The sequence below is a fragment of the Pelodiscus sinensis genome, chromosome 2 (assembly GCF_052426305.1).
Source record: "Pelodiscus sinensis isolate ZL-2025 chromosome 2, ASM5242630v1, whole genome shotgun sequence".
Taxonomy (NCBI): Eukaryota; Metazoa; Chordata; order Testudines; family Trionychidae; genus Pelodiscus; species Pelodiscus sinensis.
Window position 1 is genome coordinate 58,840,815 of NC_143053.1, and position 17,830 is coordinate 58,858,644.

Consider the following 17,830-nt stretch of genomic DNA (forward strand, 5'->3'; position numbering starts at 1 on the left):
ATGTGTTTTGGAATCTAAGCTCCTACTTCCACTCAAGAAGGCCTCAAACCTGATGTCTTTTGGTTTTTAATATTGTATGTAGCTTCTTTTTAAAATGTTTCTTGTAGGATGGGAGACTGACTCCATCTTTCAGGAGAACAATTGCTAATTAGACTAGTCTCTGGCATGGAGGAAGACTCTGTTACTGAAACAGATGAAAAATACATGATCCTGAAGGAGACTTCTTACAGGGGAACAAGTTGTTTGCTCACAGAAAATTGTCTGTATGAGCATTTCATCTAAAAAAGGAAACAAAACCTTTCTTTCTAAAGCATGACACAATAATACCATAAACTCAATAAATACCATTGAGGCAAACAAAATGCAGAAGGACAGGCCTTTGATTTAAGTCTCAATTGAGCAATGCAATCCAGAGACATATTTCATGATAGCATTGAATAGGTGTGTATATATAGTCCTATTTCTGATCTAAATAGGGGACTAGTGCCTCGAGTTGTAACCCTTACAGTTTCTACTTTAGTGATAGAGATGTAGCCATGTTAGTCTGGGGTAGCTGAAGCAAAATGCAGGACAATGTAGCACTTTAAAGACTAACAAGATGGTTTATTAGATGATGAGCTTTCGTGGGCCAGACCCACTTCCTCAGATCAAATAGTGGAAGAAAGTAGTCACAACCATATATACCAAAGGATACAATTAAAAAAAATGAACAAATATGAAAAGGACAAATCACATTGCAGAACAGGAGGGGGATGCGGGGGGGGGGGGAGGAAGGAAGGTAAGTGTCTGTGAATTGATGATATTAGAGGTAGGGAGAGTGGGATGTTTGTGAGTTAATGGTATTAGAGGTGATAATTGGGGAAACTATCTTGGTAATGGGTGAGATAGTTCAAATGTTTGTTGAGTCCTTTTTGGAAAGTGTCGAATTTTAACATGAATGACAGTTCAGAGGATTCCCTTTCAAGTGCACATGTAAAAGGTCTTTGTAGCAGAATGCAGGTGGTTAAGTCATTGAGAGAGTGTCCTTTCTGGTTAAAATGGCAAGAAACTGTTTTCTCTTTGTGATCTTGTCTGATATCTGTTTTGTGGGCATTAATCCTTTGGCGAAGTGTCTGAGATGTTTGTCCAATGTACATAGCAGACGGACACTTTCGGCACATGATAGCATAGATTATATTTCTGGATGCTCAGGAATATGTGTTCTTGATCTTATAACTCACTTGGTTAGGTCCAATAACGGTATCAGCAGAATGAATATGTGGACAAAGCTGGCAACGGGGTTTGTTGCAAGGGAAGGTACCAGGGTTGGTATTAGTGTGGTATGTCCTGTGGTGGTTGGTAAGAATCATCTTGAAGTTAGGTGGTTGTCTATAGGAGACTATGGGTCTGTCTCCCAGAGCCTCTTTGAGTATGGTATCCTGTTCCAATATAGGCTGTAGTTTATTGATAATGTGTTGGACAGGTTTAAGTTGGGGGTTGTAAGTGATGACAAGTGGTGTTCTATTGTTGGTTTTCTTGGGTCTGTCTTGAAGTAGATGGTTTCTAGGTATTCGTCTGGCTCTTTCAATTTGCTTTTTTTTATTTTTATTTCTCTGGGTGGGTAGTTTCTACTTTGGCACTCCGTTCTGTACATGTAGATTTATTCAGGTTTTTAGTATACAACTTTTTGAAGTTTGCTAGCTCCTGAAACAATGAACTGAGTCCCCAATCCTCTGGACTACAGCAATGACTCCAAAGCCTCTGGACACTATTTTCCAGACTGCTTTAGGATCCAGTGCAGACACAGAATAGTCAGGAAACTCTTTCAAAAGCTGATAGGGAGTTTCTGGATGAGTGAATTATATAGTGCTGGACCAAAGAAAAGCCACGGCTGGTTGGTCCCACAGTTGGAGGTGACAAGTGGCCTCAATTTAGCTGAGACAGGGGCAGCACAGCTGGGGTCAGGGAGTCTCTATTTCAACCCCCACTTCTGCACAAAGGGAGACTCCGATCTATTGTGGGATTTAGAACATGATCAGTAAGTGCCAGTCCTGTGGAGACCAGCAACCAGGTGGCCAGCGAAGCAACCCAGTACCAACTAACTACAGCCAGCCAACCCTTTCACGAGACATCAAATTAGGAAGCCAAGAGAGGACCCTGCCCCTCTCAGCAATGAACACACTGTAAGGGAACTCCTTTCTGTTTAAGACGATCATTTTTCACAGCGCTCCAGCACTTATTGCAGGACTCATCCTCAGCCTCTTATCTGTCTAGGAAGTTGCTAATGAAGGAGCTGAGGGGCTGAGTACAGTCATGAGTGGAGGGAGGTGCTGCAAATGATTTGTTATGTTATTGATACTCTATCTTAGTGTTTTAATTAATCTTAACCTTTTTCTTTCTTACAGAATTTGTTTTCTGTCCCCAGTAAAGTCCTCCATGTTAGAGTGTTCATTCAGATGGTAGCATTTCATGGGCTGGAACTTGTCATAATGTAGTATGTTTTTTGTATACTGGGTTATAGTCTTTGTGAATTTCCCAAGAGATGGCACCTTTGTTTCCCAGGCATAGATTGGAGACACTTTGGATGGAGGCACCAGGCACAAAATAAAAAAACCCAGACTTCATCCCATGCCAGGAGCAGGAACAAGCCACTCTGATTAACAAGCACAAAGGAGGAGGCTTGAGCCAAGCCATGGGAAAGGAGTAATATTACATTCAAAATGAACCTATTTTTGTGAGCAGTAAAACATGCTGAAGATAATGCTGCCCTTTTCCATAGTTTTAACAGGAACGAGTGCATCCTTCCATACCAGAGACACTATTTACAGAAAAAAAATAAAATAAAACCAGAATGGGTATCCTGGACTCTTCATCTGCCTATTTTTGCCTTTTTTCAAAGACACTACACATGCTTTTAGAAACATTATAGATATCCCATAATTCTACCTTGACTAAAATGTTAGTGGTTAACAATTTTGCAGGGGAGAGCTAGTTATAGAAGACCTCACACTGAATACTTTTTGTATGCCAAGAAGTTGGACTTGTCAAAAAATAAATAATGTAATTTTTAAATGTTTGAATTGTCTCATGCTTCTTGTCTGCTCAGTCTTAAGAATGGTGTCTGGATAATTTAAGAACAAACATATTTTGTCTGAACAGCATATTCTTCAAATGAGTTGGACAGAGTTACATTTTTAAGTTCTTGGCTACACGAGCAGATCAAATCAAGCTGTTAGGAAACTGCAATTTAGTTCATTTCATGTCTTAAAAGAGTGCAAATTGTTCAGCTTAATTCTTTTTCATCCTACATGGTCAAATGGTTCAATGAGAGTAAGAGTTGCAGAACTAGGTCCCAAGATGAGATCTTTGCAGCACAGTTTCATTGATTTCAGAAGAAAATTTCTGTAGTCAAACTTCTAAAATGAAATTATAAAGGAGATTTGAGCTGAGATCAACAGAAATGTAGTTCAGTAATCCTATGTTGCTGTATTGGAGATCTGGGTTTGTTACCCACAGCAGGAGTGTGCTCTCTGGACCTTTGTGAGCTAGACAGGCTTCAGGAGCACAGTAAACCTTTGGCAGAACCTGTATCATCACAGAGCAGAACAGCTGCTAGCCTAAATCCCATGGCTTGAAGCAGCAGCAACTAGATGCTTTAAAGAGGGAAGACAAAATACAGAAAAAATAACAAAGAAATGAGGTATCTCCAGAGGATTCATAAAGGTTGTAAAGGACACAGTCTCCTTTCTATCAACCAGAAAACAGAAACCCCAAAACTGCATTATCTGAATATTTTTAATAATTCATTTTACTTTGTATTTCTACTAGTCTCGAAATTGAGTTCTGCAGCTGCTGCACCTAATTTCATTTTGGCATGGAAAGAGCTAGGGTCTGGGCAGCATAGTCTGTCTCTTCCCTCAGGAGCAGGAACTGGCATAATGATTCAATATTCAAAAGTGCTTTTGATCATCTATATTTGTACAGACTGATTACAACTTCAAATTAAATGAATACAGGCAAAGAAAACCCAGTATCATTTACTGGACACTAGTTAATTGCCAGGTAGAATTTCAATCTCTTAACTAAACGAAGAAAAATGTAATAGACCATATCTAGTTATGATGGAAAAAGGCAAAATAAAACATAAAAATCTGATTCCTTAGAATCACATTCATTTCACGTCCCGATGTTGAATCAGCACAACAGGTTCTTTTTATGATAATTTATGGGGTGGTTATATAGACATATGCCACAAAGGACAGTGAAGGTTAAAGGTGCTTATTGCTCTCTGGTTCTCATTCAGCTGATTGAAATATACTTGAAAAAGATTTCTGTCTAGAATAGATACAGTATTTCTACCTCTAATATCAACTGACTAACAAAAATCAAAGCAAAATAATCACCAGCCATTCAAAATCCCCAATATTATCTTTGATACTGGAATGAAAATGAGAACTCTTTCAAGCTGTCTTAGCCTTGTATAATGTAAAAAGCAATTTAAGTTGGATCACAGAGAAATTAGAAATCAAAACATTGCTGATATTGAAGAGGTTACAAATGATACTGCCAATACAGCCAAATTCTGTAGTCCAGCGGTTTTCATCCTCTTCCATAGTGGGATGCCATTTTCCATTCTGAGACCCTGTTAGAACTTCCTTCCCATCTAGGTGGGATCTGATCTCTCTCACCTTCCACTGAACAGGAAGTGAAGGACAGCGTGATCCTCCCCTCTGAGCTCAGTTCAGGACCTCCATGTTAAGAATGCATGCTCTAATCTAGTAGTCAGTCAGCAAAGTTAGAGAAATGTGGGAAGATTCATATTTTTATTTTATCAAATACAATCCAAGACACTAAATTCTGGCAGAGATGAGTTTAATGGTTTGTTCAGATCCCATTCTCCTAAAAGTAGAGATGATCAGCAGAGCATCCTGAACTCGGATACACACTCCTAGACTGTGACTTAGGTCCAATTCTATTAAGGATCTAACTTTGGATACCAAGTGAAAAAAAGTTCCAGGAACTAAAGTTATGCAGACATGCGTAAAAACGAACTAGATTCTGCTACTCTCATATTGTTCATCTTTCTCCTAGTAAGAGAACCAAGGCAATGAAAATGTTTCTCTGAAGGCTAGCCTATAAACTGTGCTATAGAATACTTTATTAGAAAAGGGAATACAGAACTCCATGTGTTTAAATGATCAGTTTTAGAAATAGAGATCTCCTGTACAATTGCTTGTTAAGATTAAATCTCATGCTACCAGAACTGGGGCAAAACACCACTTCTTTTTTGCCTCCTTAACTATTACAGCAAATCTAGGACTAAAGGATTTCAAGGAAGAGTTAGATCAGCATTGCTCAGTGGACCTAGTCCCGTCCTCCATCCCTCTTTAGGGAACCTCTCCTTCAGAAGCTTGTCTTTGTGCTCCGGACCATCTTCCTCTGCTACCATTTCAATCCCTGTCTTGCACCAAGCAGCAAATATAAAAAGGGTTGGTGGCAGGAATTCCAGGAACAGACTTCGAGCCTATATCCATGGTGGTAGGGAAGATAAAGCAGTGCCAAAGCAGTTATCAACCTGGACAGCAGGAGGCTTTCTGTCTGGTCATGAGTGAGGCTGGCGTGCAATTTCAGCATGCCAGAGACCAGAACTCTGGGCACAGGGGAGGCTGGGGAAGTTGGGCTGGTTGTATTCAGCACTGGAGTTCGGAGAGGGGAAGCACAGAAAACACATCATGAATAGGCTAGAGAAAGTAGGATGTGAGCTGAAATTTCTTAGCTCCCATCTCCCAGAAAAAAATCTGAAGGACAAACATACTCATGATTCACATTCTCTCATACAACTTAGACTTCAGAGAATGACAACCCACTCCAACTCCAACTGCACTACAATTTCTAACTTTAAGATTAAGTTCTCTTTAAATAATTGGTCAAAATTGCCTTCTCATGCAGTAAATGCAGTGTTTTTTCTTAAATTTTAAAGATTTGTACCTAAAAAACAATCCCAAAACCTTGGGTATAAAATCTGTTGTAGTTTGCTACATTTGTCTTTGTAAACCTATATTAAAAGATCTCTAATTGATTATGCTAAGTTTTCTCTTGTTCTTCCTCCTGAACATATGGTTGCCAGAAAGGCAGTGTTAATAGTTCAGTAAAATAATGAAGCCTTTTGCAAAAGATCAAATGGTGCTGCACTGAGGAACTGTAGAGCTACATACAGATGTTTTGGTGGTTAAATGTTTTGGCCCTTTATTTTATAAAGACAGCTTGCCCTGATAAATCTTTTAACATCCCAATGGAATCCTCTATGTAATCCATTTAACTCTACCTCACTGCTCTTAAAATAGTCTATAAAAAACAGCATGTCTGATTCCTAACCTTTTATTTAGGCTGCTGTACGTAATGAAACATTTTATAGTTTATGCATATGAATGGGCACAACTGCAGAGTAAATAATTCACAGTGTATAATTTATTTAAAGAACTGTTCTTCTGTTCAGGGATGTCGAGCTTATGATTTTATCAAACATATCCCCATTATTTCAATTTATATTCCCAATTCTGAGTAATTTATGATCTATAAATTGGGCACTAGTTGTTTATTCTGTTTATTAAATATTCAGGCTGCTTTGATTGGACATGTGGCTCATATAGTTTGTTTCTGTCCCGACTGATCATAATTCAAAAAAAAAATCGCAAACAGATTTTTGACAAAATATTCACTTTCACTAATTCAAATTTCTTTTTCTGTATAACAGCCACTTAAAAATCACCATTTTCCAAATATTTCTGCTAATAAATACTTTTGCTGTGTAGAACATTCTCAAGACTCTCACAAATCCAGTTACAGTGAATAAATTAACTATTCAAACAATATTCATAGTTCTATGCCCATCTCTAATAAGCACCAGAAAGAGAAATATGCCCAAATAGAACTCTCTCTCTCTTCTACTTATGAATTCTTTGGATCTTTAGCTATAAATAAAGCAAATGCACACAAACCCATAATTCTTGAGGAGACAGGTATCTAATATTCCTGTGAATAGGGCAGCCTATGTAATTCATGCACTTTCAATTCTTCCGGTCGGTCATATTTTAAGTACCACTCTTCTAATATAGCATGTCTTGGGCAAGGCTGAGCTATTTGAAATCCCCGTTCGTTCTAAGGATGACATTCTCTTTCCCAGTAACATTTTAAAGGAAAAATCAAGGCAAAAGATGCTGCTCCTCATTGGAACAATGAAGAGAACAGAAAGAAAGCAATACTGCTTATATTTCCTCTTATTGACCAGGAGATTTAGAAGGAGTTTAGCTTGCAAAAAATGGATTCTCTAAATCATCAAAAACTTCTCACTTGTACAAATGTTAAATCTGGATAAATAACCAGAGTAAAGCATCAGGGCTTTATAGCCTTCTGAAAATGTCATGCTGATCCAGCATTTATAGTGTTTCCATATGCTAAAGGAAGGATAAACAGAACCATCCTGCTTTGGTGGCTAAAATATCATCTTGTGTAACTACCTAAAACAGAGTATTGCAGAGGCAGACCTGCAGAAGGACCTCAAGAAAAGTTCTGTTTAGCTTGAAAGCTTGTATTTCACCAACAGAAAGCGATCCAATAAAAGATATTACCTTACTTCCTTGTCTTTCTAAAATACAGTACAGCATACTTCAATCACATAACACTATTTTGCCAAGAATGCAGACACAAAAGTTCTCCATCAGATCTGAGCTGATAAAAATGGCAACTTTGTTTCATAACATGCACATATTAGTTTATTCTCTGATATCTTGCAGACCTTTTCCAGCTTCCCATGCCTGCTATTCTGTTTTGGACTCGCAATATACTGTTTTTCTGAAGTTCGTTTTACAAAGATGGACATTACTTAAAACATCTGATTTGTCAGATATCAGAAATGGTAATACACATAATCCTGTAGGGGAACATTTTAACTGCCTAGACACTCAATCATGCATTTAAAAGTAGCCATTCTTCTACAAAGGAATTTCACTGACCAATTAGAGAGAGAGTCTGCAGAACTGGAATTTATCTACAGATTTGGCACCCTTACTCTGGACCCAAACAAATACATTAACTGGTTAGCTCATTAACAAAGATAATTTCTCCTGTTATTAACATCTGCATTTCCACATCTAAAGCTACGTATGGGACTGTAGTGAATCAGCATGGCCACCCACTGACCCGGAAGGGGTAGTCTTCCATAAGAACCCCTAGTGGGCGGAGCCTGAGACACCTAGCCCCTCCCACAGGAATGGAAGGGCGTGGTTGGGATTATAAGAACAGAGCTGGAGAGCTCAGTTAGAGTTCAGCAAGTGAGCAGGCAAGATGCTCTCCCCGGCCTCCCAGAAGGGAGGGCTGACAGCCAGCACCCCAGCAGTATAACAGTAGCAGAAGTACCTGTCAATTGTAGGACAGAGCTCCCGGGACCGCTGCCTGACCCTGGGGACAGACCAAAGCCTCACCGAATCCCCCCCAGCACTGAGGCATGGCCAAGTGGACTGAAGCGAGCACCCAGCTCGGGGCCCACGACTGCATTGGTCTTAGGAAGCGGCCCAGGGAAAGCCAATGTCCAATCAGTTGACAAGATGGAGGTTGGGTGGACAGCGCGTTGCAGCTGGGATTCCTGCTGACCCACCGACCCAATCAGTGGATCCCCGCTGACGAAGTGGCTGCCTGCACTGCCACTACTAGGGCCCTGAGCCAGGACACAGTGGAGTGGGCGGGCCTGTATCCCCCCGTCACCTCCTCACTTGGGGTGGCAGGTTCCCCCTGTGGGGGAAAACCCCTTGCGCTTGTTGTTTCTCCACCGAGCTAGGAGAGCCAACCCTCGACTCAGCCTGCAACCAGGCCTGAGCAATCAGACTATTATAGACTTGGTGTATATTTGCCACCCCGCCCTGATCCAGGGCTGTGGCCAATTAGACTATTATATACATTGTGTATATTTGCCACCCCACCCAGACCCAAGGTCGTGGCCAGTCAGACTGCCATAGATTTTGGGTCTATTGCAGCCCACCCTGACCGCAGGCTGTGGCCACCCCAAAATGATTCTAGGGGTGGCTGTCAGATTCTAGGGGTGGCTGTCAGTATAGTGAGTCAGCATGGCCACCCGCTGCCCTGGATTGGTACAGGGACACAGCCAGCCCATTTAATTAGCCTCATTAACACATGTCCTACAATTGACAGGTACTTCTGCTACTGTTATATATCTTTTGGTTTCTGTTATTTCCACTCCAATTCATATGATGAAGTGAGTTTTACCCACTAAAGCTCATTATTCTATATATTTTCGTTAGTCTCTAAGGGTACGTCCAATTTCATAAAATTGGTTATTTAGAGTCATGTTAGGGTCACTCAGAGTTTAGTACAGAGGTATCCCAGAAAATCTCTGCCGCATCCAAGGAACACATCTGCTTTTCTGTAAAAAATGTCAGAAAAACGGACGCATTTTGTCAGCATCCCTGTAAACCTCATTTTATGATGAAGAATGGATGTTCCAAAAGAGGGGTTTATTCAAAAATTTGGCCCCATGTAGATGGGACAAATTTTGGAAAAGCCTCTTTCGGAAGTAAATCGGAAAAAGATACACAGTTTACGTTTCTTTTTCCAAATCATTTTTGTAGCGTAGACATAGCCTGAGGTGCCACGGGACTACTCATTGTTTTTGAAGTTATAGACTAACACAGCTACCCAACTGAGATTTCATAAAATTGGTTATTTAGAGTCATGTTAGGGCCACTTCGAGTTTAGTACAGAACAGTATATATCAAATCAATTAAATTCAAAACGACAAGTGGTTGAGATAATTTTCTGTAATCAAATTGGTCATGCCAAGTATTACCTCAGAATATAGTACTGGTTATTCTGGACCAGACCTGCAGTGCTGCCTGCATACATAGTTTTGGGTTTTGAGATCCACTGCTACTAAGGTTCCCTCCAGTGCATAAAATAAACATTAAGGCTATAGCTACACTCCAAGCTTTTTCCAGAAGAGGAAATGCAAATGGAGCACTCATTTGCATATGTTGTACTCTCATTTGCATTTTTTCTTCCAATCCTTTTTGCAGAAGAGGTTTTTGTGCAAAAAGGCGCCATCTATGCAGCACTTTTTTGCACAAAAACCTCTTCCGCAGAAAGGATTGGAAGAGAAAATGAGAAAATGAGCATTCCATTTGCATTTCCTCTTCCGGAAAAAGCTTGTAGTGTAGCCGTTCACTTTTAGATCCAACTTGCCTGGGCACTCATTAATAGATACTCTTACAAAGCAATTTAAAAAACCAGCAGGAGAGAGAAGCTGTGAAACTTGCCTTCATTTGCAAATTTGACACTTTTAATCAAGGTTTAAACAAAGACATGAACTGCATGGGCCGCTATATTCAACACTCTAACGACATCAAAAGCGAAGTATTGGGCACTTATAGCCCAATCTATTCGCTTCATTCAGCACGAGCACTCTAATTAACACAATTTTTTTCCTTTCTCTTTCCCTCCCCATCCCCTCTTTTTGCTATTTATTTGCTTGCTCCATTCATCTGAAGAAGTGGGTTGTGCCCAAGAAAGCTCATGGAACTAGCTACATTTTTTTTTAGTCTCTAAGGTGCTGCACGACTACTGGTATTTTTTTAAGTTTTTTTAGGTACAGATTAATACGGCTACCCCCTGAGAATTTTAAACTATATGAGCTAAAATTCAATCACAGATTTATCTTCCAGAATTTCACCATGAAAATTCTTTAAAGAGTCCATTGGATACATACTAGTATACTCAGAAAAACATGGATAAAAATTATTTTACAAATTGGCCTACAGTGACTGACTAAAGCAAAGATAAATAGATAAATTGTCATACCGATGGACGCCACTGTTACACATTATGATGTGGCAAGCGCCAAGTCTGCTACAGAGTTCTGAAGAAACTGACAGCAATCCAACTCCAGAGGCACTGCAAGCAGTGTAAGCACAGGCCGCTGTGCGCTTCGATCGGATAAAAGACACAACCAATCGGTAAAGTTCATCCAAAGAATTAAGGGGCCGCATCAGCTGCAAGCAAAGAAGAACAGAGAGATTTAGACAATATTCGCCATCAAGAACCACGTGAAGTTCTCTTCTGGAAGGGTGACAATTAACTTGTTTCTGAATTTAAAGACTTCAGACTAGAACACGTGAGCACTCTGGGCCAAACCCCGAGTCCAACTGCTTTCAAAGCACAGAACTGACTGGGTACACACAAAGCACTGAATGTATTGTGGCAATATTTACAGCATTTTTTAAAAATCTGTATATGGGTATTTTTGATGAATGTATACTCCCAAGGCCCATCCGCCTACTGTGTTACCCTTCTCCACCTGACTACCCATGGTCAGATCACCATCTTCCAGGAGTATTTCCAAAGAAGGAATAATGCTGTGAAGGACAAATGCAAAGTTAGATGCAAAGGGACTGGTGAATGGCCACTTACAAGATCAATATCCAGGTAAGAGAAAATTGTTTTATGTTTATGCAAATGGCTATTCACTAATCCTGACTGACTACTGGAAGAACATTAGACAGACTAGGTGGGTTAGGTGATGTGTTTTACTGAACCACCTTCTGCTGGTGAGAGAAACAAGTGTTCATGCTTACACAGAGCTCTTATTCAGTTCAGTAAGCTCAAAAGCTTTCTTCTCTCTCTCAACAACAAAAGATGGTCTAATAAAAGATATTAACTCAAGTACCTTGTCTCTCCAATATCCTGGTACAAATACTGCTACATAGTTACAGCAACACAGCATACTAAACAAATAGTAAGCATCAGACTAGGGGTGAATAAACCACAAAGAAAACAATTAACTTTGCAACAAAACTGAAAAGCAAATAGAGTTTAACGGTATACAGATTGGAAAGGAGAGAAAAAGAGAGAAAGAAAGACTTCATGATCTAGCAGCATGCCAGTGGAGCCACAGGGCCCTGGGGTTTCCCCAGCTGGGTTACTCTGAGGACAGCAGTACACGCCCAACTCTATGCCCTGGGTGTGCCTTTTGCAGCTATGTGTGCTCAGCATAGTGCTAGGGCCGTGCCTGACCTTTAGGAAAGGTCCCCCTCTAGCCACTCAGAGCCTGCAATGCCCAAAGGAGGAAGGGAAGGAGAAGCAGCCAAGTGCCTGATTTACTTGGAGTTGGTTCTGCTTGGAGCAGTGGGTGGGACCAGAAGGCCTCCGGGGTCTCTTCCAACCCTCCTCTTCTATGGATCTATGTCCACGAGGTGGGAGTGGCTGCATTGGGTCCCCACTGCATGGAGGAAGAGAGAGGCTGAGCTCCCCAGCACAGTGACGTGCTATCAGGAGGGCAACCAAAATGATTAGGGGGCTGGAGCATATGACTTATGAGGAGAGGCTGAGGGACTTGGGTCTGTTTAGTCTGCAGAAGCGAAGAGTGAGGGGGGATTTGATAGCAGCCTTCAACTTCCTGAAGGGAGGTTCCAAAGAGGATGGAGAGAGGCTGTTCTCAGTAGTGACAGATGGCAGAACAAGGAGCACTGGTCTCAAGTTGTGGTGGGAGAGGTCCAGGTTGGATATTAGGAAAAACTATTTCACTAGGAGGGTGGTGAAGCACTGGAATAGGTTACCTAGGGAAGTAGTGGAGTCTCCATCCCTAGAGGTGTTTAAGTCTCGGCTTGACAAAGCCCTGGCCGGGTTGATTTAGTTGGAATTGGTCCTGCCTAGAGCAGGGGGCTGGACTTGATGACCTTCTGAGGTCTCTTCCAGTTCTATGATTCTATGATTCTAGGAGGCAATAGCAGCAGTGGGAGCCAGTGCTTGGGAGCAACAGGGGAGCAAAGCCAGTTAAGCACCCCTCCACCCCATGCCCAGACCGCCATATCCCAATCCCCCTCTCTCCCCTTGCTGAGACCCCGCACCTCCAGCTTGCTCCTACACCCTCTATTACTCCTGCACTTCTCTCCTGGCCAGACACCCTCCTCCTGGCCAAGAACCCTACCCCCAGTCTGCTCATGCACCCTCCCTCCTGGCCAGACACCCTAGTCCCAGCCTGGTCCTGCACTCTACCTCCCACCCAGACCTCACACCCTTACCCCATCCTATACCCCCATCCCTATTCCACTCGCTGACAGCCCCGTCCTACACACTGACCATCTCATTTTTGTCCCCACCCCAGGGCCTAACGGGGTCCACAAAATCCACTAACTCTGGAACCCCCAAAAAGTAAAGCTAGCCTATGGGAAGCCCTGAACCTCCCTTCTCACCATGTGGGGCTGCAGTGCCAGAGGAGAGAGGGGGCCACATCAGAGAGGATTGGGGAGTTTTGGAGGAGTTTTTTTGCTTCTCACTTGTGTGGTCCCCAACTGATTTTTCTGTGGGTCAATGGCCTGGACCCAAAACAAACAGCTTCCCCACCCCGCCATTAAGTATAGAAAACATGGGAACCTTTTGCATTGGACATAAATCAATATTTTACTTTATTTAAAATTAAGTTTGATAAACTAACATGAGAAAGTTAAAATACTGAATCTCTTTAAACTAAACCATTCTCCCTAGCTGCAGCACTAGCAAAATGGCTCAGGCATAACTATGTAATTAACGGTGAGTTTCCATTAGCAACTGATGGCCCGCGGAAAGGTTTTCATGGAGCCAGGTGGTCCACAAGCCAAAATATTTGAGAACCACTGATCTAGTTAAACCAATGCAAATTGCTTATATTGACTCATTTAACAGAATTTAACATTTATTTATATCAATTTAGCTTGCATTGGATTCAGCTGGTACTATTTTCTAGTTTAGACAAGGCTACAGATCATTTTTCATATAAAACTGTAAGCTGTAAAATGGATGTCAGATCTCCAAAAGCTGAATGTCATGCTAAGTAGTGCTACAGGCACAAAAGGAGGCTTTTCCCCTTAAAATGGAAGTGGAATAATTTGGGGGAAGAGGGTACAGGATGGAAATTCTAAGGGCAACCTTGTGAGGAAAATACTGAAGGGATTTTTTAAGGGATAGTGCATCTAGTTCATTCTTCTGAGTATGTGGATTGTTGACTTCTATGCACCTCTGGCAGCACCCAAGGGATAAGGAGAAGACCAGGCCATGGTTCTGCCCTTTAGTCTCTGCTAGAGTCAGAGGAAACAGGTTAGCTTCACAAGTGAGCACGTGCTGTATCTCCAAAAGTGTAATACCTCCTAAGAAGGCAATGCTGCATCATACTATACCTAATGCAGAACCAATGCAATAGCCATAACAGCTCTGAAAAAGTAGCTCAAAATAATTCGACTCACACCAAAAGAAATTAGGTGATGACCTAATAAACCATCTTGTTAGTCTCTAAAGTGCTGCATAGTCCTGTCTTTTGTTTCAGCAAGACCAGACTAACATGGCTACATCTTTATTACCAAAAGAAAGGGACTGGGATAATGTGTAACATGCAGAGTTTCATGAAACACTTAATATTATTGTTTACCTTATCTATATAAGCAGCTTTAGATGTTGAATTTGGAGGGAGGTTGGTCCTGTCCAGGTAGAATGCCCTGAGAGAACAAACAAACAAAACTGTTAATTGTTTAAAAGGCTCTTTAACATATACATTAAATATAATTGAAACATCCTTTGATTTATGAAGGGTTTTTGGACTTAAGGACATGAGAGAAGCAAGGGTCCACTAATGCTCTTTTTTTTAAAAGAAATTATGAACATGTTTTTTTCTTGGCAATTTGCAGTACAATGGGTCACTGAATGGTGTGCATCTCAATATAAATTGTGTGTCGGAGTATCTGCAGCATGTTTTACTGCAAGATTACTACAAATACTGAATCTGGAATTGGCCTTCATGTTATCTAGATTTTAAAAAGGATTTTGAAACCCTTTGCATTGATACAGTGTTTGATTCTCATGTACTGCATGTCTGTGTATTAGCATAGGGTTATTACAGTTAATAATATTAGAGGAGTACACCAAATATGCTAGGCACAGTACAGACATACAGAAAGATGCTGTCAGTGCCCTGAAAAGCTGCAGTATAAAAAGAAACTTAAAAAAAACAGCAGAGGGAAAGATACACCATACAGGCAAAGTGGGCAAGGTGATGACTGGAACTAACAATGTCTGTGTCCATGTTTACATATATGGCAAAGGATACTCATCTACTCCTCTGCACAATTTCCTCCCACTTATATGAAAATGATTTAGTGTATAAAGAAGCAACTGAATGCAAATATCGTTTATCAACATAAAAACCAAATGCACTCTGAGATAGAAAGACTAACAGACCCAGTGCCAACCTCATAACAATTAATATAGCATAGAAAGTGTCTGTAGGACACAAAAATGCAACATGTGTTCTGTCAAAGGACAAAGGCTGGTGTTCCATATGGTACACAGTATGCTCAGTTCATGTTCACAGGAACTGCCAAATGATTCTTTTCCTCCCCCGTCCTAAAACTGATTAACCCCACTCCTTTTGTACCAGAGGAAAGAAAGTCTCTGATTTATCCCACCCTCAAAGCATCTGCTGCAGGACCCTAACACAGTACAAATGGTTCAGAGAAAACTAACTTGTTATTAAGCATTGACTTAAGAGCCTTTCCTTACTCCCTAGTGGCAATTCACCATATCACAAACATCCAGCGGTAGCATCACTTCATCATTTGCCTGCTCACATTCATAGATCAGAGAGAATTTTTATTTTTCCAGAAAATGTATGAGTAGCATCACTTATCAGACACTTTCACCAGCTTGCCATCTATGTGGCATTATCAAATGTCATGAAACTAGTATTAAAGGCTCCCTATCGGGAGCTACTGCTGGTTTCCTTTTAGATTTGGCTGGAGCAATTTAAAAGTGTTCTATTATTCTCTGATGCTCATACAGCTGTTCCTCAATGTGTTGCACAGAAATCCATAGCATATCTGATAGAATATCTGACTTCATTTGGTGGCAGGGAAAGCCACTCTTGAACTTGTACTGAAACAAATTCTGAACAAGATGTTATGCAGACAAGGTTAGGATAACATGAATGCAAATTTGTTATAACAGCTTTACCTTTGCTTCACAGAAAAAAACAAAAAATCAAATAAATAACTATCCCTTGTAAAAACAGGAACATTTTCACAAACATTTTCAAGAAAAAAAATTGGGGGAGTCAAAAAAAATCAAAAATTTGAAAATTTCAGTCATTTCTACAGATTACGAAATAATTGTAAGCAACATGAACTGGATAAAAGTGTTTATAGTTGTTTTAATAGGGGATCACAGTTTTCTCTTAAGGATGGGCTACAGTGAGATAGAAAACACTGAACTGAAGCTGGATGGGCAAATTCTAGCCCATGAGCTGGAATCCAGTCCTTTGCAGGTATCAGAGGATCACAGCTCTGGTTGGCCGCGAATCACCATTCGCGGCCAATGCAAGTGGTGGGAAGCATCGTCCCAGTCCATGATGCTTCCAGCCACTCACATTGGCCACGAATGACAATTCACAGCCAACCAGAGCTGTGATCCTCTAATACCTGTGGAAGTGCAGGTAAACATAATGGCAGGGGCCTGGTAAGGAGTAACCCTGTGGGCTGCTGTTTTTTATTGCCTACCCCTGAACTAAAGAGTAAATTAAATGAACAAACTGCTTCATACTCCTCTAAAAGACAATGACAATGAAAAACAAATACCAGAGAGCTGGAACCACCAGGCTTATTCTTCTCTTCATGGCAGGGCATCTGACACCTAAGCACGTGTTTTCAGGGTCAGGCACTCTGTTCTCCGAGTGCAAATTTTAATAATCTTAAATATTTAAGGTACCAATAATAATTGCCTTATTAAAATTGACACCCTATGATACTACTACATGGTGCTGCACTTAGGTTTAGGTTTTAAAAGGAATATTTTTTTCCAAAAAGAAAAGACAGATTCACCCCCCAAAAAAAACATGATACTGCTGTATTTCCATTATTTACAATTAAAGTGATTGTAATGCTACTTTGAATGCGTTCAGTGACGAAAGGAAGTTGGAGAATAGAGAAGGATGGGAGAGTTGCATGAAAAAAGTGCTGTTAATGCCAGATGACTGGCCACAGTGAGCAATAGTCACTTCGGCAGTAACAGGACAACCTCTTCTATGTTACTGTACAGCATCACTTAAAACAAATGTCAGTGTCATTATGCCATTCATGTATTGAAGATTACAAGAATAAAAGCCTACATTACTTTCTGCTGCTATGCCACAGGGAAATTTACTCATTCAGAATCTGTACAGTATTCCAACCTTTTTATACTGTTTTTTTCAGCCAATTCAGCTGCATTAAAACACTAGTATCTAAATAGAGGACAGTATATCCACTAATGGACAAAATAACCAGCTCTATGCTGAAAATAAAGCAACATGGACATTGTAAAGAGATATAGAATTAAATTAATTGCTACATTAATAAAGTCAATTATTCATTAACCTAAAGTACTAAAATGGAACACAATCAATTGAACAAAATTAATTTCACTATCTAAGATATCCTGTTAAAATTTAAACCACGCTCCAGAGTCAGCTAATAGCCCCAGATAATTCTCAAATGCTTTATTTTTTTATTGTTTTTAATCAAAATTATCTTCAGTATTTCTCAGAATGTGACAAACTGTGGACAGGATATAAATTTCCAAAGCACTTCACTTAATTACTGAGTGCCTGTTAAGGTCCTTAATCAAATTTTAGGGGAAAAGGTAATGGCAATCTTGGCATGGTACCCAGTTTGGATGATTTTTTCTAATGCATTTGAAGTGTACAAGAATGAAATCATAATACTTTGCCTGCATGCACCAAATGTTATCACAACTGCCCTAAAAAACTTTCAGTTTTTATAAGCTGTAG

The 17,830-nt window shown here is 40.4% G+C and overlaps 1 protein-coding gene across 2 annotated transcripts in view; it reads right to left on the reverse strand.

Moving 5' to 3' along the window:
- Positions 1 to 17,830, reverse strand: part of PREX2 (phosphatidylinositol-3,4,5-trisphosphate dependent Rac exchange factor 2) — a 266,625-nt gene that overhangs the window by 20,581 nt on the left and 228,214 nt on the right. For both annotated transcript variants that reach the window (XM_075920573.2, XM_006131490.5), the window contains exons 36-37: positions 14,444 to 14,510; positions 10,846 to 11,036 (exon numbers count right to left, since the gene is read on the reverse strand). In XM_075920573.2, coding sequence (XP_075776688.1) covers positions 10,846 to 11,036; positions 14,444 to 14,510 — 258 coding nt within the window. The remainder of the gene's footprint in view (positions 1 to 10,845; positions 11,037 to 14,443; positions 14,511 to 17,830) is intronic.